The following is a 24,794-nucleotide window of genomic DNA, read 5'->3' on the forward strand; positions in this document are numbered from 1 at the left end:
GCCAGTCTGGACATAGCAGTGAAAGCCTTTCCCAGGCGCTTGTTGATTTCTGCATCTAGAGACAGGTTGCTGGTGATAGTTGAGCCTAGGTAGGTGAACTCTTGAACCACTTCCAGAGCGTGGTCGCCGATATTGATGGATAGAGCATTTCTGACGTCCTGTCCCATGATGTTCATTTTCTTGAGGCTGATGGTTAGGCCAAATTCGTTGCAGGCAGCCGCAAACCTGTCGATGAGATTCTGCAGGCACTCTTCAGTGTGAGATGTTAAAGCAGCATCGTCAGCAAAGAGGAGTTCCCTGATGAGGACTTTCCGTACTTTGGTCTTCGCTCTTAGACGGGTTCTTTTAACAAGGAGTATAGCCACAGGTCTATTTGGATTCTAAAATTGGTAGTTTTTCAGTAGAAACTTTACTGAGAATTCCAGCAAACACAAACAAATGACAGGGAGTCCCTCTTGAAGGCAAATGTTTTTCCAGATTTTTTTTCCAAGGCAATACAGCCTTAAGATAAATGTAGATTCTCCTGCTAAGAGAGATATACAGCTTCTTCCTTCAGAGGGTGCTTTGCTGGACTCTAGTTCAAACTGGTTGAAACCAGTCTTTATCCACAGTTAAGTTACAGTACACCATGTGACCTCTCTCCTGCTGTGGCCTAGGAAACGGTGCAGCTGCTGGCACACTGTGCTCAGTCTTAAAGGCACACTGTTTTAAACAGAGGAGAAACAAAACAGTTCCCTGACAATATGCAGTGGTTTACTTGAGGGGGAAAGTGTAGTTTGTTTCCCTTTTCTGAACCAAGCACTCACCTGCTGAAAATCTGAATCTAGGTTGCTGTCAGTGCTGTTCTGGACTAGGAATGCCATTAGGGGAGTTGATTGTTTTTTTTTAATAAATATAATTCATCATAGAAATCAGATTGCTCTTAATTTATGTCTGTTTGTTGCAGATGTCATTGCAACTGACAAAGAGGAGGTTGCTTTCGAGGGAATTGATGTGGCGATTCTGGTGGGCTCTATGCCTAGGCGGGAGGGCATGGAAAGGAAGGAGCTGCTGCAAGCGAATGTCAAGATCTTCAAATCCCAGGGTATTGCTTTGGACACGTTCGCCAAAAAGACAGTCAAGGTGACAAAAATTTGGAATTGGTTTATAAGTGGCGCCATCTTCATGTAGAATTTGCAGCCACATATTTAATTGGGACTGGTAAATTTTACTTTTTTTTGTAATCTTTCCATATTCAAGGGAGATACCCAAGGACCAGCAAGTGGCTTTAAAAAAATCCTGTTAAACAAAATACACCCTGGGAATTAAAACCACATTAATTGTCGGAAAAATCTTGAATCTATTTGGCTACATGTAAGGAACAAAAAAGTACGATGACATTGCTCAGTGTAGTTTATAGACCACCAACCAATGGGAAAGATGTAGAGGAACAAATTCGCAAGGAGAGGCACAAGAATTACTCGTTTGTTGTTGTCATCTTCCCAGAAGGTTGACTGTCATGGAACTCCACCTCTGTCTGTCCTGTGCTGTCCTTACACATTCTGCATAGGTCAGCTGTATCCAGTCCATTATATCTGTCATCCATTTTCTTCTCTGCTTCCCTCTCCTACGTTTTCCATTGATCTTTCCAATAATTGTCTTTGTCTACCTTCTGCTGTAATGATGTGACCTTTCTCTTTGATGTTATGCACGAAGTTCCTCTCGTCAGCCATTTCCAGCACTTCCTCATTAGTCTGTCTGTAAGATATGCGGAACATCCTGCAATATGTCCACATCTCGAATGCATTCAGCTTATCAGTAGTCTCTTTATTTGTTGTCCATGTCTCTGAGGCATATAACATAAATGACAAAATGTAGCAGCTCAGCATTCTTTTCCTAAGATTCAGGGTCAGTTTCTTTGATGTTAACAAGTCCTTCATTCTGACAAAGCTGGTCTTGGTTATCTCAGTTCTCCTTCGGATCTCCGTCAGTTCTCCCATCGTCTGTGATAACCTGCCCAAGGTATGTGAACCATTTCACTTGACCCAGGACTTGACCATTTATTTCAATTTTTACTTCTGGGGTTAGGTCACTGCTTATCACCATTGTCTTGGTTTTCTTCACATTCATTCTTAATTCGTAATCCACACTCCTTGTATTCATTTTGTTCCCAATTTCCTGTAGGGCCTCTTCTGACTCTGCAATCAGTGCAGTGTTATGTGTATCTCAAGTTGTTAATGTTCAACCCACCAATATTGCAACCTGGTAGACATTCTATGTCTCTGAAGATAGCTTCAGTGTACAGGTTAAACAGTTTTGAGGACATACATCCCTGACACAATCATCTTTTCATTGGGAAGCTTTCTGACGAGCTGCTATCTAGTCTCATCACCGCTGATTGATTCCAGTATAGATTCTGAATTATCCTTTTATTTTTTTAATTTTTTTTTTATTTAGAGATACAGCACTGAAACAATCCCTTCGGCCCACCGAGTCTGTGCCGACCAACAACCACTCATTTATACTAACCCTACAGTAATCCCATATGCCCTACCATCTACCTACACTAGGGGCAATTTATAACAGCCAATTTACCAATCACCTGCAAGTCTTTGGCATGTGGGAGGAAACCGGAGCACCCGGCGAAAACCCACGCAGACACAGGGAGAATTTGCAAACACAGACAGTACCCAGAATTGAACCCGGGTCCCTGGAGCTGTGAGGCTGCGGTGCTAACCACTGTGCCGCCATTTCTTTCTAGTTTCTTTAAGCACTCCATTATTTTCTGATGGTAGACTCTATCAAAAGCCTTCTCATCGTCTATAAACATATATTTACAGGTTTTGTACTTCCAGATATCATTCGATCATTACTCTCGAGTTAAAAGGTGCTCTCTCTTCCTTTCTTTGGTCTGAATCATTATTTTCCAAAATGATAATTAAAATCATTTTCATCACTTGGCTCATGAGGCTTATTGTCCTGTGCTCTAAACACTCTAGGGCTTTTGGCTGCATAAGATCCAAAGGTATGAATCCTGTTCTGTAAATTTTGTTGCAAAGGTCTGTCAGTTTCCCAATGTTAACATCATTCAGGGCTTTCAGGAATTCTGTTGGTATTTCATCGATTCCAGGTGCTTTCTTTGCTTTCATCTTTTTCATCGCTGCACTGACATCTGCCTCTATTATCTCTGGTCCTTCTCTTCCCTCTGGTGGTACCAATTCACCTCCGTCTTCATCATCATACAGCTCACTGAGATGTACCCCACCTGTTTCTCGACCTTTTCTTTTTCAAAGAGAAGTTCACCTTCCTTGCTCCTTATACAGCCACTATTTGTGACTATTTTCTTGTCTGCCAGTGCTTTAACTTTCTCATGCGATGCTCTCATCGCGCCTTTTCTCCAGTTCTTCTATTTCCTTGCAACAATCTTCATAACCACCTTTCCTTGGCCACCCTGCATGCTTTTCTTATCTGCCTTTCTATTTTGTCATATTTTTCTTCTGTCTCCTTTTCATATTTAGTTTTTCATCTGTCATCCACTCTTGATGTTTCCTCCTCTTTCTTTGGGACTGTCTCAGTTACAGTGTATTTCATGTTCTGTTTCAGCCTTTCCCAATGCCTTTCTGTTGTTTCCTCTTCACTAAGATCTTGCACTGTCCCTTCCTGAAGTAAAGCTTCATACTTTGTAACCGCCGCAGCATACTTCATCATTACATCTTCCTCTCTGTCTGTTTAAGTTGGCTTGATCTTTCATGGGATTCCTTTTTGGGATTTGCAGCCTGATCATCATCATCTTTACAAGCAGGCAGTGATCTGAATTAATGTCTGTACCTGGGTAAGTGAAGGCATTCTTGATGCTATTTTTGTATCTTTCATTGATCATCAAAAAATCTGTTTGATTTTCATGAACATCTCCTGGACTCTTCCAGGTGTACATTCTTGGTTGTTGTTTGAAGAGTGTATTCAAGATGACCAAGGAGTTTTCCTCACAGAACTCACATTCACCTCTGTTCTTTGTTCCTCGTCCAGAAACTGCTCCCACATTTGCATGCCCCCCCCCCCCCCCCGCCAACCTTTGTATTCAAATCGCTTGTGCCTATCTAGATGTCTCTACTCTTCACATGCTTCAATGTTTTTTGCACCTCCTCGTATCATACTTCCATCACTTCATCACTGTGATCCTGCATGTACCACACAGTTGTAAACACAATGTTCATTGGTTTCCCTTTAAATTTTGCCATAATCAGTCTCTGATGTTGGCCAGTACCCTTGCATTGTTTTTGCTACCTTCCTAGACATCATTATTCCAACTCCATTCGTGTGTTCTCTACCACCTGAGATGATCATCACCTGTTTACCTTTGTCTATTTTCCCAGATGCCGTCCATCTAAAGTCTCACAATCCTAAGATGTCAATGTTGAGTCTAACATCTCTTTCATGCAGTTGTCTATTTTACCACTCTGGTAGAGTGTCCTCACAATCCGTGTTCCGATTTTCAAGAGTTCTTCTCAGGGTTTGAGAGTAGCATCATCAGATGGTAGCTTTTCTTCCTGGTTCAGACTGCCCTCATCATTCACCCAGCTATTCCTACTTCCTAATAAGTCATCATCTTCACTGTTCCTATTTACCGTAGACATCTCCGCAGGGGGCCCAGGTCTGCCTACATCACTACCGTTGTTTAAACTAGATTCCATGACTAACTATGGGGGAGTACCCTGACTCTTCCAAGGTGATTGCCTATTTGTCCTTGAGTGTCATGACTGCCATAGATGTGTCTCATATTTTGCTGTTGCACCTTCTGAGCCATTGATTCTCAATAGTGAGTTCTCCTGCCTCAGCCGCTGGTCCAGGCTTTATGTACTTGGAAAGGGTGACGCCCCTTGTACAACATCTTGTGAAGTTGCTGTTCCCCTCACTTAGTTTAGCACGCCAGTCTGGTTGAGGCCCTGGGGTGTGCCCACTGGTGTGCACTACCAGCTCCTTGGAAGCATAAGTAAGAGTTGAATAATAGTGAGAGACCAGTGCTCCTTGTTCACATCCATGCTGTCGTGAATGTGCGGCTGACAAGTGTACAAAGGGACTACTCACATACGACACTATACACCGTAAGAATTATAAAGCAGTTATAATGGGGGTCTTCAATTATTTGAGTAGAGACTGGGATAGTAGTAGTGTAAAGGACAGAGAGGGGCAAGAGTTCCTAAAGTGTGTTCAGGAAAATTTTCTACAGTATGTTTCCAGTCCAATGAGAAAGGAGGCACTGTGTGATACCTGGTTCTTGGGAATGAGGTGGGTCAAGTGAATCCAGTTTCAGTAGGAGAGTATTTAGGGGACAGTGATCATTATATCATAAGGTTTAGATTAGCTATGTAAAAGGATAAAGAACAATCCAGAGTAAAAATAATTAACAGGGGGAAAGCAAACTTGAATGGGATAAGAATGGATCTGGCCTACATAAATTGGAATCAAAGGTTGGTGAGCAAAACAGTAACTGAACAATGGGCTGCCTTTAAAGAAGAGATAGTTCGGACACAGTCAAGGTATATTCCCACCAAGGGCAAAGGAAGGGAAACAAATCCAGAGCTCTCTGGATGATGAAAGAGATAAAGATTAAGATGAAGAAGAAAAAATGTGCTTACGACAGATGTCAGGTGGATAATACAATGGAGACCCAGGCTGACTGTAGAAGGTTCGGAGGGGAAGTAAGAAGCAAAGAGAGAGTATGAAAAGAGACTGGCAGCTAATATAAAGGGAATCCAAAAGTCTTCTGTAGGCACATAAATAGTAAACGGGTGGTAAAAGGAGGAGTGGAAGTTTAGTTCAGGGAACGGAAAAGTGACAAATGGAATTCAATCCGGAGAAGTGAGAGGTCATGCATTTGAGGAAGGCAAACAAAGCAAGGGAATATACAATAAACAGGAGGATATTGAGAGGGGTAGAAGAAGTGAGGGACCTTAGAGTGCATGTCCACAGGTCCCTGAAGCTGGCAGGACAGGTAGATAAAGCGGTGAAGAAGGCATATGGAATGCTTTCCTTTATTGGCAGAGGTATAGAATACAAAAGCAGGATAAAATGCTGATTAAGCCACAGCTGGAGTATTGCGTACAGTTCTGGTCACCACATTACAGGAAGGACATAATTGCTCTGGAGAGAGAACAGAGGAGATTTACAAGAATGTTGCTAGTGCTTGAAAATTCACACTGCGCACTTTAATGCAGCTGCAAGACCGTCCTACTCAAATTTATAGAGTTAGTAAGACATTGCCTCGATGAAGCAGACTTGCAACGCTCTGGGCTTCACGCTGGCTGTAGTACAATCGTAATCGGTGTGAAGCCACATTCATCTTTTTAATTCTTTTTAGTAGCAAGGCATTGAATAATGGGGCAATTGGTGACAGGGGAGATTATATTACAAGAAGGACATAATTCCTCTTTGAGAGAGTGCAGAGGAGATTTACAAGAATGTTGCCAGTGTTTGAAAATTGCAGTTATGAGGAAAGATTGGATCGGCTAGGGCTGTTTTCCTTGGAACAGAGGAGGCTGAGGGATGATTTAATTGAGGTGTACGAAATTATAAGAGGCCGAGATGGAATAGACAGGAAGGACCTGTTTCCCCTAGCGGAGAGGTCAATTACCAGGGGGCACAGATTTAACGTGGTTGATAGAAGGATTAGAGAGAACATGAGGAAAAACCTTTTTCACCCAGAGGGTGCTGGGTGTCTGGAATTCACTGCCAGGAACAGTGGTGGAGACTGAAACCCTCAATTCTTTTAAAAGGTATCTGGACATGCACCTGAAGTGCTGTAATCAGCAAGGCTACGGACCACGTGCTGGAAGGCAGGATTAGATTGGGCGGCTAGTTTTTTCAGCCAGCACAGACACGATGGGCTGAATGGCCTCCTTCTGTGCTGTAATATTTTTGTGTTTCTATGGAACTGATTATGGACCAAAAAGGGGATTTACGAATGGAGGCAGGGGACATAGCTAAAGTATTAAATGAACATTTTGCATCTGTCTTTAGCAAGGAAGATGATGCTGCACAGGTCGTGGTGAAAGAGGTAATTCAGACACTTGAAGGGTTTAAAATTGATAAGGAGGTGGTACTGGATAGGCTGTCTATACTTGAAGTTAAGGCACCAGGACAAGATGAGATGCATCTGGATATTGAAGGAAGTGAGAGTGGAAATTGCGAAGGCACTGGCCATAATTTTCCAGTCTTAGACTCGGTTGGCGTCTGAGGTCTGGGGAAGTGCAAATGTTATAACCTTGTTCGAGAAAGGGTGTAAAGATTAGCCCAGCAACTACAGGCCAGTCAGTTTAACCTTGGTGATGGGGAAACTTCTCGAAAGATTAGTTCGGGACAAAATGAATGGTCACTTGGGTGAATGTGTGTTAATTAAGGAAAGCTAGCATGAATTTGTTAAGGGCAAATGGTGTTTAAATAAGTTGCTGGAGTTTTTTGATGAGATAACAGGTTTGATGAGGGTAATGTTGATTTGGTGCACATGGATTTCCAAAAGGCATTTGATAAAGTGCCACACAACAGACTTGTGGGCAAAATTATATCTCGTGGAATAAAAGGGACAGTAGCAACATGGATACGAAATTGGCTGAGTGACAGGAAACAAAGATCAGTAGTTAAGGATGTTTTTTGGACTGGAGGAAAGTTTGTAGTGGAGTTCCTCAGGGGTCAGTGCTGGGACCCTTGCTCTTCCTGATATATATATTAATGACTTAGACCTTGGTGTACAGGGCACAATTTCAAAATTTGTGAATGATAGGAAACTTGGAAACATTGTGAAGGACATAGACAAGTTGGTGGAATAGGCAGACAAGTGGCAGATGAAATTTAATGTAGAGAAGTATGAAGTGATTCATTTTGGAAGGAAGAATGTGGAGAGATGGTCTAAAATAAAGGGTACAATTCTAAAGGGGGTTCAGGAGCAGAGGGACCTGGGGGTATATGTGCATAAGTCATTGAAGGTGGCAGGACGGGTTGAGAGCGTGTATAATACATACAGTATCCTGGGCTTTATTAATGGGACATAGAGTACAAGAGCAAGGAAGTTATGTTAAACTTGTATAAAACACTGTTTCAGTCTAAAATGGAGTATTGTGTCCAGTTCTGGGTGCCACACTTTAGGAAAGATGCGAAACTTCAGTTACGTGGATAGATTGGAGAAGTTAGGGCTGTTTCTCTTGGAGAAGAGAAGGTTGAGACATTTGATAGAAATGTTCAAAATCATGAGGAGTCTGGACAGAGTAGATATGGAGAAACTGTTCCCAATGGTGGAAGGATGGAGAGCAAGAGGGCACAGATTTAGGGTAATTGGCAAAAGAAGCAATAGCGACATGAGGAAAAACATTTTCATGCAGCGAGTGGTTGAGATTTGGAATGCACTGCCTGAGTATGTAGTGGAGGCGGATTCAATCGAGGCATTCGAGGGCTGCAGGGAGAAGGCTGGGGAGTGGCACTAGCTGAGTTGCTGAAGCGCAGAGACAGCAGGCCGAATGGTCACCATCTGTTGTGTAACTATTGAGATTCTATACAGAGATTGTGAACATTTGGAAAGTAGAAAGAGAGTGCTGGAAATACTCAGCTGGTCTGAAGAGAGAAATACTTAACATTTCAGATCAGTGACGTGTCATCAGAACATTTGTTTTTATTTCAAATTTCCAGCATCCGCAGTATTTTGCTTTTGAATTCAGGAAATATAACTTGTTAAAGGACTGGTAGGACTGGGCGGCACAGTGGCGCAGTGGTTAGCACCGCAGCCTCACAGCTCCAGGGACCCGGGTTCGATTCTGGGTACTGCCTGTGCGGAGTTTGCAAGTTCTCCCTGTGTCTGCGTGGGTTTCCTCCGGGTGCTCCGGTTTCCTCCCACATGCCAAAAGACTTGCAGGTTGATAGGTTAATTGGCCATTATAAATTGTCACTAGTATAGGTAGATGGTAGGGAAATATATAGAGACAGTTGGGGATGTGACAGGAATATGGGATTAGTGTAGGATTTGTATAAAATGGGTGGTTAATGGTCGGCACAGACTCGGTGGGCCGAAGGGCCTGTTTCAGTGCTGTATATCTAAAACTAAAAAAAACTAAAAAACAGAAGGAGAGACCATATTTAAACTTGCCTTCCAAAAACTGTACTGAATTATCACTGATGTGGTTGAAATGCAATCAATATTATATACTTGGATTCTTTCGAAAGTTTGGGATGGAAGGAAAGGATAAAGAGTAATTAAAATGGGGTGAAGCATGGAAATGGGTAGATAATTGGCTTAAAAGCAAGGCCGACAAAAATGGGAACGTTACAGACTCTGAAAGGGTTATGATTAGGGTACTCTGGATCACTTTTGGGGCCCAAGCTATTTTTGATATGTATGAATTGGATGTCTATTGTAAGCAAAATACGCCAAGTTTATTAAGAAAAACTGAAGTAGGAATCAAGACAAATAATAAATAATGTAACTGGATCCAGAAGGACAAAAGCAAAATGCTGTGGATGCTGGAAATCTGAAATAAAAGTGCTGGAAATACTCAGCAGGTCTGGCAGCGTCTGTGGAGAGAGAAACAGAGTTAACGTTTCAGGTCTGTGACCCTTCATCAGAATCATCAAGACATGAACCTGAAACGTCGTCTCTCGCTCTCCAGATGCTGCCCTGATTCAGAAGGATTTGGGATAATTGGTCCTGTCGATGACTAGTGCAGTTGATGTCAATGTGTAACATTACTATGGAAACAAGAAACCAGAACATAAAACATATGAATTAGGAGTAGAATAAAGAGTGCATCAAATAGGACTGTTTAATATATTCATAAGAAAAAGTTTCTTGCAAATAAATGTATTCAAGCATCAGTCAGATGCTTGACTGTAGTAAATAGGGTCACCACCAGGGTGCTTGTTTAAGGGCACTGAGTGGGCAAAGGACATCCATTATCATTGCAAAAGACATTGAAGATCTATGACCAGTGCAGCAAGACTGATACAAAAAGCCAGTGTAGTGCTGGGGCATATTGCCAGCACAGTTAAATTAGAAAAAGCACTCCTTTCTCTGTATAGGGTTTATTCAGGCTATATCAAAATAGTCATGTTTTAGTCCCCTCATATGGTGGGGGATGAATAATCCTTGGAAAAGGTTCAGAGGAGAGCCACTGCATTCATCCTTCAATAGCCCATAATTACCAGAATAACAACAACTTGCATTTATATAGTGCCTTTAATGTAGTAAAACATCTCAAGGCACTTCACAGGAACAATTATCAAATAAAATTTGACCCGGAACCACATAAGGAGATATTGGGACAGGTGACCAAAATCAAAGATGGGGCGGCACAGTGGCGCAGTGGTTAGCACCGCAGCCTCACGGCTCCAGGGACCCGGGTTCAATTTTGGGTACTGCCTGTGCGGAGTTTGCAAGTTCTCCCTGTAACTGCGTGGGTTTCCGCCGGGTGCTCCGGTTTCCTCCCACTGCCAAAGACTTGCAGGTGATGGGTAAATTGGCCATTGTAAATTGCCCCTAGTGTAGGTAGGTGATAGGGAATATGGGATTACTGTAGGGTTAGTATAAATGGGTGATTCTTGGTCGGCACAGAATCGGTGGGCCGAAGGGCCTGTTTCAGTGCTGTATCTCTAAATAAATAAAAATAAAATAAAATTTTTAACTTTAGAAATTTGAAGCCTTAGAGGTTTGATAGAGAGCTTTAAAATAATGAAAGATTAGACTCTGTCAAAGTGGATAGGTTATTTGAGCTGAATGATTAGGGAGGACCAGGGGACACAAGTACAAGTTCCAAAAGGAAAGCATATGTCCAATGTTGGGAGTTTCTTTTTGCAGAGTGACGATGCCCACCAGAGTGCGGAGTCGCTGCAGACATTCAGAAGGGATCTGGTTGAGTTCCTGAATGAGTGGAATGGGATACCTGCTGGGCATAGCTACATATAGAAGGTAGTGGATTTGCTGGGGATTATCTGGTCTCCTGGATCATGTTCAGGAGTTGGAAGATCCCAGGGTGTTTCTTAAATTGACGTAAGGTTTTTTTTCTTCCTGCCTATCCTTTTAACAAGTTATATTTTCTGAATTCAAAAGCAAAATACTGCGGATGCTGGAAATTTGAAATAAAAACAAATGTTAGGTATGTACAAACACATACACTCAAAACAACTCCAGTGCCCAGTTTTTTTTTAGAGATACAGCACTGAAACAGGCCCTTCGGCCCACCGAGTCTGTGCCGACCATCAACCACCCATTTATAATAACCCTGCAGTAATCCCAAATCACCTACCTACACTAGGCGCAATTTACAATGGCCAATTTACCTATCAGCCTGCAAGTCTTTGGCTGTGGGAGGAAACCGGAGCACCCGGCGAAAACCCACGCGGTCACAGGGAGAACTTGCAAACTCCGCACAGGCAGTACCCAGAATCGAACCTGGGTCCCTGGAGCTGTGAGGCTGCGGTGCTAACCACTGTGCCACTGTGCTGCCCCGTCTATTAGTCCCATCTTTTATGTTGCATTTTCTTTTGCTAATTGTTTGTCTAAACCTGTGAAATGTTCTTTCTATGAAATGTGATCAAAAATTCTGTAGAAAACATGCAACTCTGCAGGTAATGGGGTCATGGAAATGCAGTTACAAATTGCTTGTGTACATTGGTAAAATAAACGGCAGTTACCTTGCAGTTTTTATTTTGGGTTACAGTTCAGACACTGCAAACTTAAATAAGCATGTACTCAATGTTAATTTGGTTTAACTCTTTAGTTTATTTTAATATTCCAGGAACACCTGATTTGTTATGCCTAATTGAACACCTTGTACATTTGGTAATACTTCAGATCCTATTTCCTTTGCATTGTTAGATGAAAGTTTTTTTTTGAGCTTTACCATACCTGTTACAATTTCATGCCCTTAAACATTACCAGTAATACATTAAAGAAATGTTTCAAGAATATTGGGAGGACTAACCAGGCAAGAGAATATACATTCGATGGCAGGACCCTAGATAGTACTTGTCCATAGATCACTGAAGGCAGCAGCACAGGTAGATAAGGTGGTTAGGAAGGCATATGGGATACTTGCCTTTATTAGCCAAGGCATCGAATATAAGAGCAGGAAGGTTATGATGGAGCTGTATAAAACATTAGTTAGGCCACAGCTGGAGTACTGTCTACAGTTCTGGTTGCCACACTATAGGAAGGATGTGATTGCACTGGACAGGGTGCAGAGGAGATTCACCAGGATGTTGCCTGGGCTGGAGCATTTCAGCTATGAAGAGAAACTGGATAGGCTGGGGTTATTTTCCTTGGAGCAGAGAAGGCTGAGGGGGGACTTGATTGCGGTATACAAAATTATGAGGGGTGTAGATAGGAAGAAGCTTTTTCCCTTAGCGGAGGTATCAATAAGGAGGCATAGATTTAAGGTAAGGGGCAGGAGATTTAGATAGAGGGATTTGAGGAAAGAAATTTTCACCCAGAGGGTGGTTGGAATCTGGAACACACTGCCTGAAGAGGTGGTAGAGGCAGGAACACTCACGACATTTAAGAAGTATTTAGATGAGCACTTGAAACGCCATAGCATACAAGGCTACGGGCCAAGTGCTGGAAAATGGTATTAGAATAGATAGGTGCTTGATGGCCGCCATGGACACGATGGGCCGAATGGCCTGTTTCTGTGCTGTATAACTCTGACTCTAATACTGGATTCTTTTTTCTGGTACAGTTGTAACAAATCATATTATTTCTTTACAGGTTCTTGTTGTGGGCAACCCAGCCAATACCAATTGTTTGACTGCAATTAAGTGTGCACCATCGATTCCGAAAGAGAACTTCTCTTGCCTGACTCGCTTGGATTATAACCGAGCAAGAGCTCAGGTATTTGTAGAGTCAGCTTTAAAGTGCAGTTATTTAGTGGCGGGGGAGGGTCTTCATTCTGCATCTTGCCAAAATTCAGTTGTCTTGAAAATCTTGCTCGAGACCTTTCTCTCTGCTTTTTGGGACAATGGCCAAAAAAAAGCACGCATTTAGTTCATTATGTAGTTTCTTGTACTTAAACACAAAATAGCAGTTGTGGTTGAATGATAAGGTAACATCCAAGATTTCATTAATGTTTTGAATGAACAGTTTGCAAGTTTCCAAATAACAAATGTGGACAGAGATTGAGAACTTAGACCGAATAAACGAGTTGCGGTCTGATGGCGATACTTAGAAAGGTTGGAAGATATTTTTCCCCCTCTGTTCTGCTTATTGATGTAAATTCTGTTTCTCTTAAAGCTTAATTTGTAATATTCGCTATCTTTTAGATTGCATACAAAATGAACGTGGCTTCTAATGATGTAAAGAATGTTATCATCTGGGGCAACCATTCTTCCACTCAATATCCAGATGTCAGCCATGCTACCGTAAAAGTTCACGGAAAGGAAATGAGCGTCTTTGATGCTGTTAAGAATGATAGCTGGCTGAAGGGTGACTTTATCAGTGTAAGTAACTTTATAATTCATCTTCATAAATATTTGTATTCATTTATAAGGAATACCAATAAGTACAACAGTGATCAGAAAGAGTTCGGAATTGGCACTAGTCCCTTCTAAGTTCAGTTTCCTTTGTAGTTTTTACAATGAATCCATTGTTACGACTGAGGAGTGCACTGTTATTCAGTCCCACTTCTCCACAGTTCACAGCATATCAATAAATTTCCCACTTACCAAAACAGCCAATTAGATACTCGATTTGTCCCCAGAATAAAGTGCACCAACTAGGTTTCTTTAATATTTAACAACAAAATTATCTATTTATTATAAAACCAAATCCGAACCAATGATGAAGTAAATGGATACGTTTGTCAAAATATTAAAGCCCCGTATTATTATCATAGCCCACACGCACATACAATCCAAAAACCAGTTAATCGGGGAAAAAAGGGATTTTTATTTACAGCTGTTTTAAAGGAATAAAGGGGGGAAAAAACTTATACTGAAGCAAAGAGATGGAAGTCCTTTGATTTGGCAAGGTATCCAAAAGTTGAATAGTTGGATGCCACTTGGAGTCTTTGCAAGCAAGGTCAATTTTGAGTAGGCATTCAAAGAAATTCAACTGCAGAAGCTTCACATCGTTCTTCCAACAAGCATCAGTTCTCACATTCGAGGCAAAAGTCTTCTAAAGATGCAAGGTTTCTGCAAGCATTCAGGGTTTCTTAAAAATGCAGGATGTAAGAGTACCACTTCATACAGGCTTTTGCTTTTCACTAGTAGGGATTCCTCAAAGAGGTAACAGTTATTTTTTTTTTCTCATCTCCTGGCAGGTCCATATGCAGATTTTATCTGCCTGCTTTTAGTCCAAAAACCAGCATCTTTTAACAGTTCCAAGTGAAACAAACTTTTTTCCAAGCAAGTCTCAAGCTAAGTCATAAATTCTCTGTTGTCACAACAAAGGGTAACTCTTGGGTCAAACCCCCTGCTATGTTTACTGGAAATCACAAGCTTTCCAGAAAGACTTGTTTACAGGTCAACCTTTTTTTTAAAAAAAACACACACAAAGGTCAGCCTCTCCAGTTTTAAAAATACAGATTCCAAGTTTTAACAAAAAAAAGGAAAACTCCATAACACCTCTGTCCTTGGTGAAATGAAGCACCATTTTTGAATGTGTTTCATTGCAATGTATAAAAAAAAAAGTTAAGCATTTTAAACACATTCCACACTCGTCTCCCATTCACTCTATACTTGTAATTAATACAATTTTGCTTTCTACCATCTTTACTCATATAACTCAAACAAAGTTAGATTCATGACAAAGCATCTGCAATAACGTGGACAAACTTTAAGTGATAGGGTTGTAGCAGTAAACTCCATTGGAATATTCTGGCATTCTGGGTTTAAAATTTTTCCACATAGGTAAATGGGTTATGATCAGTATATATTAGTGTTTCTCTGTAGTTGTTGCAGACAGAGACTTCAAAATGTTTAAGAGCCAATAATGGACCTAACGTTTCTTTTTCCATGGTGCAATTCTTTTTGGTGGCGATTTAGTTTTTTTGAAAAGTATCCCACTGCTCTTTCTATGCCTGATTCATCATGTAACAGGACTGCACCAGCCCCCAGGTCATGAGCATCAATCGCTAACTTTAAAGGGCTTAGTAAAATTTGGAGCAGCCAACACTGGTTCATTCGTCAAAATGGCCTTCAGCTTTTCAAAAGATGCCTGGCATTCCCCTGACCGTGCCAACTTGGTTTTCTTTTTCTGTAGCAAATCTGTTAGTGGAGCAGCTACAATCTGAAATTTGGTACAAACTTTCTTTAAAAACCACACATCCCCCAAAAACTTGAGTTGTCTCTTAGTCTTGGGGGTAGGGAACTCCACCAAGGCTTGTACGTTCGCCGTTCTTGGCAAACTTGTCCTTGCCCTACTATATGCCCGAGGTAGGTCACACTCTTTTTTGCGAATTCACTTGCGGCCAGGTTTATCACTAAATCAGCTGCTTGAAATTTTTTTTAACTGTTTCAAGTGTCCCTTCCGAGTGTTACTTATACATCACATCACCAAGATGCACTACACAGTTAGGAACACTGGCTATCACTTGATTCATTAGTCCTTGAAAGGTTGCTGGGGCATTTTATAGCCTGAATGGCATCACTCGGCACTCTTAAAGATTGTCTGGTGTGACAAAAGCTGATATTTCTTTAGCTCGGGATGTTAAAGGAAACTGGCCAGTATCCCTTTAATGAATCTATCTTTGTAGGAAACGTGACACGTCCCACTCTGTCAATACAGTCTTCCAAGTGAGGAATTGGGCAGGAGTTTGCCATTGTTACTGCATTAGCTTTTCTGTAGTCTATGCAAAATCTGGTTGACCCATCTGGTTTAGGCACTAATACTATTGGTGAACTCCAGCTGGTTTGATTAGTTTCAATTAGGTGGTTTTCAGCACGTGTTGGATTTCTGCTTTTACCTGGGCCTGTTTGTCTATACCTAAGCAGTAAGGATGCCGTTTTATAGGAACAGATTCCCCTACGTCCACATGTGCGGCTAAGGTTGTACATCCTGGCTTATCCCTACAGACTCTCTTAAATGCTGTGAGTAGCTTTGTTAGGACTTCTCGTTCTGCACCTAAATATGAAAGCATGGTGTCCAATCTTCCTAGCAATTCAGAATTAGCTAACTGGATAATCGGTTCAATTTGAGAATTGTCTAGGCCTCCTTCCGACCCTTTCATTCTTCATGGTCCCTACTACCTGGCATACCCTTGCTTGCTTATCCTCCCTGTGATGATAATGTTTTAACATTGACATGACACAGTTGACTCTTTTTCTGGCGATCTGTGGTGTCAGTCAAATAATTTACCTTGCCAATTCTTTTGACCACTTTATATGGACCACTGAACCGTGCTTTTAATGGTTCACCCTGTAAAGATAATACTAACACTTCATCCCCTGGTTGAAATGTCCAGGTCTTAGCATGCTTGTCTACCCATTTTATCATAGTGGTTTGGGATGCTTAATGGTGTTCCTGAGCCACATTGCAAGCTTTTGTAAGCCGTTCCCAGAACACGGATACATAATCTAGTGCTGAAGATTCATATCTCTGTTCTAGAAACCTTTCTTTGATTAGTTTTAGAGGATGTCTTATCTCGTGTCTGTAAACCAATTCAAAAAGACTAAAATCAGTAGACTCATTCGGTGAATCTCTAGTGGCAAATAAAATCCTAGCCCTTTTTCCCAATCATGGGGATATTCATGACAGTACGCCCTGAGCATTGTTTTGAGAGTTTGATGGTACCTTTCTAATAAAGAATTGGAATAACTTCTCTATTACTACCTTAGCAGTAATTGTCCTCAAGGGAATGGCCTCTGGGAATCAAGTAGCCATATCCATGATAGTGAGTATATATTGATGTCCCGCTTTTGTTTTCGGCAAGGTGTCCAAAAGTTGAATAATTGGATGCCACTTCAGTTTTAAAAATACAGATGCCAAGTTTTAACAAAAATATTTGCAAATTCGGTAATACCATATACCTTCTCCAATTTTACTTACAAAACTGAATTGCCGTGGAAATTAAATTGGTTATTTTGTATGGAGCAAGGTGTTAGCTCCTTTATTGGATTATGCTGCACCAGGCTGGTCCTGCCATACCTTCCCTAAAGTGGCCATTATTGTATTTTTCAGTAAACGTCAGCAGGTAATTTGCATAGATAACAACTGAAGCCATTTTGTCTTCTCCCATGCACTTTTACCAAGGGTTACTGAGGTGAAAATGTAGTGCCCTGCCTAGCACAGGTAAATTGGCATAGAATGGAGTCCAAATTGGCCACCTTCCTAGTCTGTGGGTCAGCCACTCTGGATAAACTTGCTATTGAGGAGCCCACAGTGTGTTAATTTACAAAATCCTAAACCTGGGATACTCAGTACAATACTCTTGTTTTTGAGAAGTCAGTGATTAGTCTCTGTCACTGGTGTGTTACCTTCAGACTGAGAGGTTGAGGCTACTTAAAGAACTCTACCCTTTTACACACCCATTTCAAGCTTCTTGTTTTGATAATGTCAGCTTTGGCTCGGTGGATAGCGCCTCTGAATCACAAGGTTCCAAGTTCAAGTTCCACTCCAGGCTTGAGCACAAAAATCAACACTGACGCTCCAGTGCAGTACTGAAGGAGCACTGCACTGTCACAGGTGCTATGTTTTGGATGAGATGTTAAACTGAGGCCACATCTTGCAGCGCGGGTGGATGTAAAATCCCACAGCACTGTTTTGAAGAAGAGTTGGGGAGTTCTCCCCGGTGTCCTGGCCAATATTTATCCCTCAATCAACATCACACAAAAAAATGATCTGGTCATTATCACTTTGTTATTGGGAGCTTGCTGTGCACAAATTGGCTGCTGCATTTTCTGTATTACAACACTTCAAAAGGTACTTCATTGGCTGTAAAGCGCTTTGAGATGTCAGGTAGTAGTGAAAGGCACTATATAAATGCAAGTCTTTCTTTTCTTTTTACTTTATTTTTTCCAAATGGAATATTAAGGTGATGCATGCATAATCATTGGCATAAAAATATCATTTTGATTGCTGCTAACTTATGGCTGTATGTGACTTAGTTTAAAAAGTTGGAAGGAGAGTGAGGGAAGGAATATTGCATGAGAGTTGTGAACACAGGCACAATCCTAGAAACCGTGCCAGAACTGTGTTCTTGGTCAAAGAATGTTAATATCATTATCAGAAGCACTGTAAGCTTTGAAGCAGTGCCAGTAAAGTTTGCTTTTCATTTAAATCAGATTCTGGGACTAAACAGGGACTGAAATTGAATGCCACACCATTTAATGCAGCAGTGTCTGTCCAGTGCTCTCGCAAGGGTAAAGAGGGATGGTTGTAAAACAGCAAAATATATCTTGCTGTTCAAAAGCATTTGGTGACACTGTGTGTTTTGGTTTTAAACAAAGCACCAGATGGTTTTAATCTGATCTCACAACAGTGTTGCTTTTGCAAAATTTGTTGCCTTCATGAATTTTGTAAACCAGATCGGCAAATGTCACATATAATGTTTGTTCTGTCAAGCTGGTGTCCAGTATACATGACGTTGATTGTGGTTCTAAAAAAATACATTTGTGTCCAACAGCCCTGGTTAGACATCAGATTTGAGTTTCCTTAAGTATACTGTTTTTTAAAAAAAAAATTCCGTTTATAAATGTGCTGTGTAAAATGACTTCCCAGATATTTATTTTCAGTCAATAGTGCTGTTAAATGTATTTATGTATTGGTTTCCATCTGGTTTTATCTTTGTGCACAGGCTTAAAATATGTTTAGTTTCCTGTGGCAGTTAGCAATGCTGCTGGAACCACATCCCAACAGAACAGTCAGTGCCTTTAGGAAAGAAAGTTGAGAAAAAGATAAACCTCCAGCTCCCACTCCCTGATACTGACACTGCAAGTGACATACTGGCATGTAATCAAATTGGTAAACTTGGATTGTTTTGAAATATTGGTGATAAACTTGTTTCTTTCTTTGTACGGACAGTTTGTGCAGCAGCGTGGTGCCGAAGTGATTAAGGCACGGAAACTTTCTAGTGCAATGTCGGCTGCTAAGGCAATTTCTGATCACCTGAGGGACCTCTGGTTTGGCACTCCTGAGGTATGTTAACTAACTATCTGAACTGGGCTACCTTTTACACTAATTCTTTCCCTGGAGTGAATAATCATTGCATATGTCATTCACTTTGAATGTTTTATATTATGCTTCCTATAAGACTCTGTTTTGTGCTTTACACTAGCATGTTCATTCCCCAGTTTGCACCTTACTGGATAGGGATCGTGGAAGCTGTGTAGGCATGAACTGTAGAATTTGAATGCTGGTGCTTTATGATAAATGATCAAAGAATCCTGTTTTTAACTTTCTTTGACCCTCCCCTCCAACCAAAAAAAAACGTCTCTGCTCCCATTGTGTTTTTGAACATCTATTATTGGGTCTTGCTTCCCTACCCTCTAGCAGTATTAAAACTTTCAAGCTCAAGGCCCACATGCGTTCTATGCCAAGTACCTTGTTCACTGGCCCAGAATGTGTTAGAGAGGGCCACCTCGCTGTTAATTGGATTTTTTTCTACACCCGTCATTTCCAGCTGCGTGAGCTGATAACAGGACGTCTGGAACTTCTGAACGGCAGAGCCGGCGTTCTGCCAAATTCAAGGAAATTTATAGGTAGAAAAAGAAAGCAATGGAGTGAATGCTGCGGAAAGAAATCGGGTGAATTAGTTGATTTCATTCGAGAAAGAGAAATAGAGAGGGAAAGAAAGATTGCATTAAGACAAAAAAAAAATACAGTAAGGAAAAGTAAAATAGCATTTAATAAACCTCAACATTTTACTTGTTGCAGGAGTGAGACTTGACGATTTCCATTCCCTTTCTGGGCCACCAAAATTGAGTGGCATTGCAAAAACTCATTAAAAGGTTCCTTATCTTGTGAAATTGCAGCCCTGACTTTCTGTGGCAAGTTTAATTTCTATTTACAGCACCAATTCTTGAATCTTGTGGGGAGCTCCCTTTTTTGCAAGGCTATTGATGGAGCAGCACCAGCACTTTGTGGAGTTTCACAACCTGTAATGTAATTCTACCTTGCCAAGTAAGCTGGATTTCTTACGCTGATAACACCGTGTCATTAATCTGGCCAACATTTTTCCAGCAACTCTTCTAGCCCATTCTAGCAACAGTATCGGCTCCCCACTACAACAAAAATACATGGTTCTGCTTCTAAATGGTATAAATTTACTTTATTGCCATCAAAGTTGACATGGAGCTTTTAAATTCTGTAGTTTGAACATCCAGTGGATTTTCAAGCTCACATTACAATATAAATCAGAGAATTAATTTGATTGTCACCTAACAAATGTTTCATGCTGTCTGTTCAGAATATGTGCCAGAGCCTGCCTTTTCTAACACGCACTTGCTAATTCAGTTGAACTTTTTGTTGATTTTGATTATTCCACTCAAGATCTTTAGAGCTTCCTGAATAAAGCTACACTTGAGGCAGATGGTGCAAGATTGATGACACTTTTCTGTTTGTTCAGGGTGAATGGGTGTCCATGGGAGTGATTTCTGATGGGAATACTTACGGTATCCCCGAAGACTTGGTTTATTCATTCCCGGTTAAAATCAAGGTAAGCTGTTAATTGATTTGTTTTCCTTCTCGAAACAGGAGCATAGCAAATAGGAGTAGGCCATTCGGCCCCTCGAGCCTGCTCTGTCATTCAACTAGACCATGGCTGATCATCTACCTGAACACCATTTTCCCTCATATCTCTTTATCTTTAATATCTAGAAATCTGTCGATCTCTGTCCTGAATATACTCCAATGACTGGGCCTCCACGGTCCTCTGGGGTAGAGAATTCCAAAGATCCCCCACTCTGAATGAAGCAATTCCTCCTTATCTCAGTGCCAAACGGCCTACCTCTTTTTCTGAGACGGTGTCCCCTGGTTCTAGACACCCCATTTCCCCAAGCAGAGGAAACATCTATCCTGCATCTACCCTGTCAAGTCCTGTAAGAATTTTTTTTTTTTGTTCATGGATGTGGATGTCGCTGGTTAGGACAGCATTTATTGCCTATCCCTAATTGCCCTTGAGAAAGTGGTGGTGAGCTGTCTTCTTGAACCGCTGCAGTCCATTTCGGGTAGGTACACCCACAGTGCTGTGAGGGAGTTCCAAGATTTTAACCCAGTGACAGTGAAGGAATGGCGATATAGTTCCAAGTCAGGATGGTGTGTGGCTTGGAGGGGAACTTGCAGGTGGTGGTGTTCCCATGCAACTGCTGCCCTTGTCCTTCTAGGTGGTAGAGGTCACGGGTTTGGAAGGAGCTGTCGAAGGAACCTTAGTGGGTTGTTGCAGTGCATTTTATAGATGGTGCACACTGCTGCCACTGTGCATCGGTGGTGGAGGGAGTGAATGTTGAAGGTGGTGGATGGGGTGCCAATCAAGTGGGCTGCTTTGTCCTGGGTGACTTTTGCACTTTGAGCATTGTTGGAGAGTAGGCAAGTGGAGAGTATTGCATCACACTCCTGACTTGTGCCTTGTTGACGGTGGACAAGCACCGGAGAGATGGGAGGTGAGTTAGAGGCCTGCTCGGGTCGGGAAAAAAGAACCCGACCCGAACCCGCCACTACTCGACCTGAGCCCGACCCGACCACCTGTTTACTTACCCTCCTGACACCAAATCTGCAAGAAGCTGCATCGCATGCATGATGACATCATAGTGAGGTCACTCGCTCACTGCGCAGGCTCAGTTTCGTCCCCGACTCCCAGCTCAGGGAGTGCATTGTTTATTCTAGTTCCACTTCTCCACAGGTCACAACATATATTAAAATTTATTCCCACACACCAGATATGGTCAATCATGGGGACGATTTTTATCCCAGAATAAAACACACTGACCAGGTTTCTTTAATAAACAAGAAAAATTATCAGTTTATTATAAAATAAGTCTGAAACAGTAATAAAGCAAAGCATAAACACACCGATTTGAAATATAAAAGTTCCCTTTTTACCTTAGCCCCTCTCTTTGTGTCACTTGCTCGCTGGCTCTCTCTCGCTAATCTTTGCCCTACTCCAATTTGCTTGTGGCTCTTTTTTTTAGATTTAGAGATACAGCACTGAAACAGGCCCTTCAGCCCACCTAGTCTGTGCCGACCATTAACCACCCATTTATACTAATCCCATATTCCTACCACATCCTCACCTGTCCCTATATTCCCCTACCACCTACCTATACTAGGGGCAATTTTATAATGGCCAATTTACCGATCAACCTGCAAGTCTTTTGGCTGTGGGAGGAAACCGGAGCACCCGGAGGAAACCCACGCAGACACAGGGAGAACTTGCAAACTCCACACAGGCAGTACCCAGAATTGAACCCGGGTCACTGGAGCTGTGAGGCTGCGGTGCTAACCACTGCGCCACTGTGCCGCAGTGGTTTGAGGTTCTGCTTTTTAATTTAGCCCCTAGCTGCTCGTAGTCTATCTCGGGGAGGTATTAGCATATTTCATCTGTATTCTAATTGCTTCATAAGAACCGTATCTGTAGAGTGGCTGATTTTAGCGATACTCGTGTGAAATATGTTTTAATTCTTAAAATGTGCTTTATTTACATGGAGATGTACATTTATTGCCTGTCTTTGTTCCAGAATAAAACTTGGAATATTGTTGAATGTCTGCCAATCAGTGACTTCTCCTGTGAAAAGATGAAAGATACTGCCAAAGAGCTAGTTGGGGAGAAAAAGACAGCCTCTGAGTACCTGTCAAGTGTTTGAGAACATTGCCTATCTAAATATAATCACTGTTGTGTAATGTTCAGTGTTTGTGGTAAAATGAATCAAACTGAATCTTGAAAATGAATCAAACTGAATCTTATCTCCATTAAAATCTTGCGTAAGGAATCTTGAGCTGCACTGTAACAGTTAATATTCAATATGTTCATTGTCCTATGTAGGGAAGGCATAAAAATAATAAATGTCCTACCAATAGCCTGCTTTGTTTCTTTTGTATTCCTTGAGCAGTTTTTCATTCGTACATAATTGTATTCCCGGTTTCCAGTGTAGAAATACAAGAAACCTAGAAAAATAACTTGAATTAACTAAATCTGTCTCTCGCATATTATTTCACTCACTGCCATAGTGTTCTAGTTTAGTTTAGTTTAGTTTAGAGATACAGCACTGAAACAGGCCCTTCGGCCCACCGAGTCTGTGCCGACCATCAGCCACCCATTTATACTAATCCTACACTAATCCCATATTCCTACCACATCCCCACCTGTCCCTATATATTTCCCTACCACCTACCTATACTAGGGCAATTTATAATGGCCAATTAACCTATCAACCTGCAAGTCTTTGGCATGTGGGAGGAAACCGGAGCACCCGGAGGAAACCCACGCAGACACAGGGAGAACTTGCAAACTCCGCACAGGCAGTACCCAGAATCGAACCCGGGTCCCTGGAGCTGTGAGGCTGCGGTGCTAACCACTGCGCCACTGCGCCGCCCACTAGTTCTAGTGGAACTACTTGCCAAACTGATCTTTATACTAGAACTGCGGGTGAATTTATGAACCTTTAGTAACAATTTCCAAGTGTTGTAGGATGAGAAGTTTTAATAAGTGGTGGAGCATCACAACAGTGATGGAATACCAGTTTGATCCTGCAACACATATCCTCGAGCTAGTTCCCAGTGTTTTCCTCTAGGGCTATGCTCGTGGCCCTCCTGCCTTTGGCGCTATGGCGTTAGAAGGATGAATGAGAACGGGCAGAGACTGCTTGAGTTGTGTACCTATCATAACCTCTGCATCACCAACTCGTTCTTTCACACTAAACCCTGTCATCAGGTTTCATGGAGGCACCCAAGATCGCGTCGTTGGCACCAGCTAGACCTCATCGTCACAAGGCGAGCCTCCTTAAACAGTGTTCAAATCACACGCAGCTTCCACAGTGCGGACTGCGACACCGACCACTCCCTGGTGTGCAGCAAGGTTAGACTCAGACCAAAGAAGTTGCATCATTCCAAGCAGAAGGGCCACCCGAGCATCAACACGAGCAGAATTTCTCACCCACAGCTGTTACAAAAATTTCTAAATTCACTTGTAACAGCCCTTCAAAACACTCCCACAGGGGATGCTGAGACCAAGTGGGCCCACATCAGAGACGCCATCTACAGCAAACGTGCAAAGAGAAATGCAGACTGGTTTCAATCTCATTTTGAAGAGCTGGAACCTGTCATAGCCGCTAAGCGCATTGCACTGTTGAACTACAAGAAAGCCCCCAGCGAGTTAACATCCGTAGCACTTAAAGCAGCCAGAAGCACTGCACAAACAACAGCCAGGCGCTGTGCAAATGACTACTGGCAACACCTATGCAGTCATATTCAGCTGGCCTCCGACACCGGAAACATCAGAGGAATGTATGATGGCATTAAGAGAGCTTTTGGGCCAACCATCAAGAAGATCGCCCCCCTCAAATCGAAATCAGGGGACATAATCACTGACCAACGCAAACAAACAGACCGCTGGGTTGAGCACTACCTAGAACTGTACTCCAGGGAGAATGTTATCACTGAGACTGCCCTCAATGCAGCCCAGCCTCTACCAGTCATGGATGAGCTGGACATACAGCCAACAAAATCAGAACTCGGTGATGCCATTGATTCTCTAGCCAGCGGAAAAGCCCCTGGGAAGGACAGCATTACCCCTGAAATAATCAAGAGTGCCAAGCCTGCTATACTCTCAGCACTACATGAACTGCTATGCCTGTGCTGGGACGAGGGAGCAGTACCACAGGACATGCGCGATGCCAATATCATCACCCTCTAT

The 24,794-nt window shown here is 42.0% G+C and overlaps 1 protein-coding gene across 3 annotated transcripts in view; it reads left to right on the plus strand.

Moving 5' to 3' along the window:
• The window catches only part of mdh1ab (malate dehydrogenase 1Ab, NAD (soluble)), a 38,085-nt gene extending 15,126 nt beyond the window's left edge, over nucleotides 1-22,959 (plus strand). For all 3 annotated transcript variants that reach the window (XM_068044238.1, XM_068044239.1, XM_068044240.1), the window contains exons 4-9: nucleotides 947-1,122; nucleotides 12,722-12,844; nucleotides 13,273-13,449; nucleotides 18,971-19,084; nucleotides 20,514-20,603; nucleotides 22,621-22,959. In XM_068044238.1, the coding sequence (XP_067900339.1) occupies nucleotides 947-1,122; nucleotides 12,722-12,844; nucleotides 13,273-13,449; nucleotides 18,971-19,084; nucleotides 20,514-20,603; nucleotides 22,621-22,746 (806 nt within the window). In that variant the 3' untranslated portion in view covers nucleotides 22,747-22,959. The remainder of the gene's footprint in view (nucleotides 1-946; nucleotides 1,123-12,721; nucleotides 12,845-13,272; nucleotides 13,450-18,970; nucleotides 19,085-20,513; nucleotides 20,604-22,620) is intronic.
• The last annotated feature ends 1,835 nt before the right edge of the window (nucleotides 22,960-24,794 follow it).

The sequence above is a fragment of the Heterodontus francisci genome, chromosome 13 (assembly GCF_036365525.1).
Source record: "Heterodontus francisci isolate sHetFra1 chromosome 13, sHetFra1.hap1, whole genome shotgun sequence".
Lineage (NCBI taxonomy): Eukaryota > Metazoa > Chordata > Chondrichthyes > Heterodontiformes > Heterodontidae > Heterodontus > Heterodontus francisci.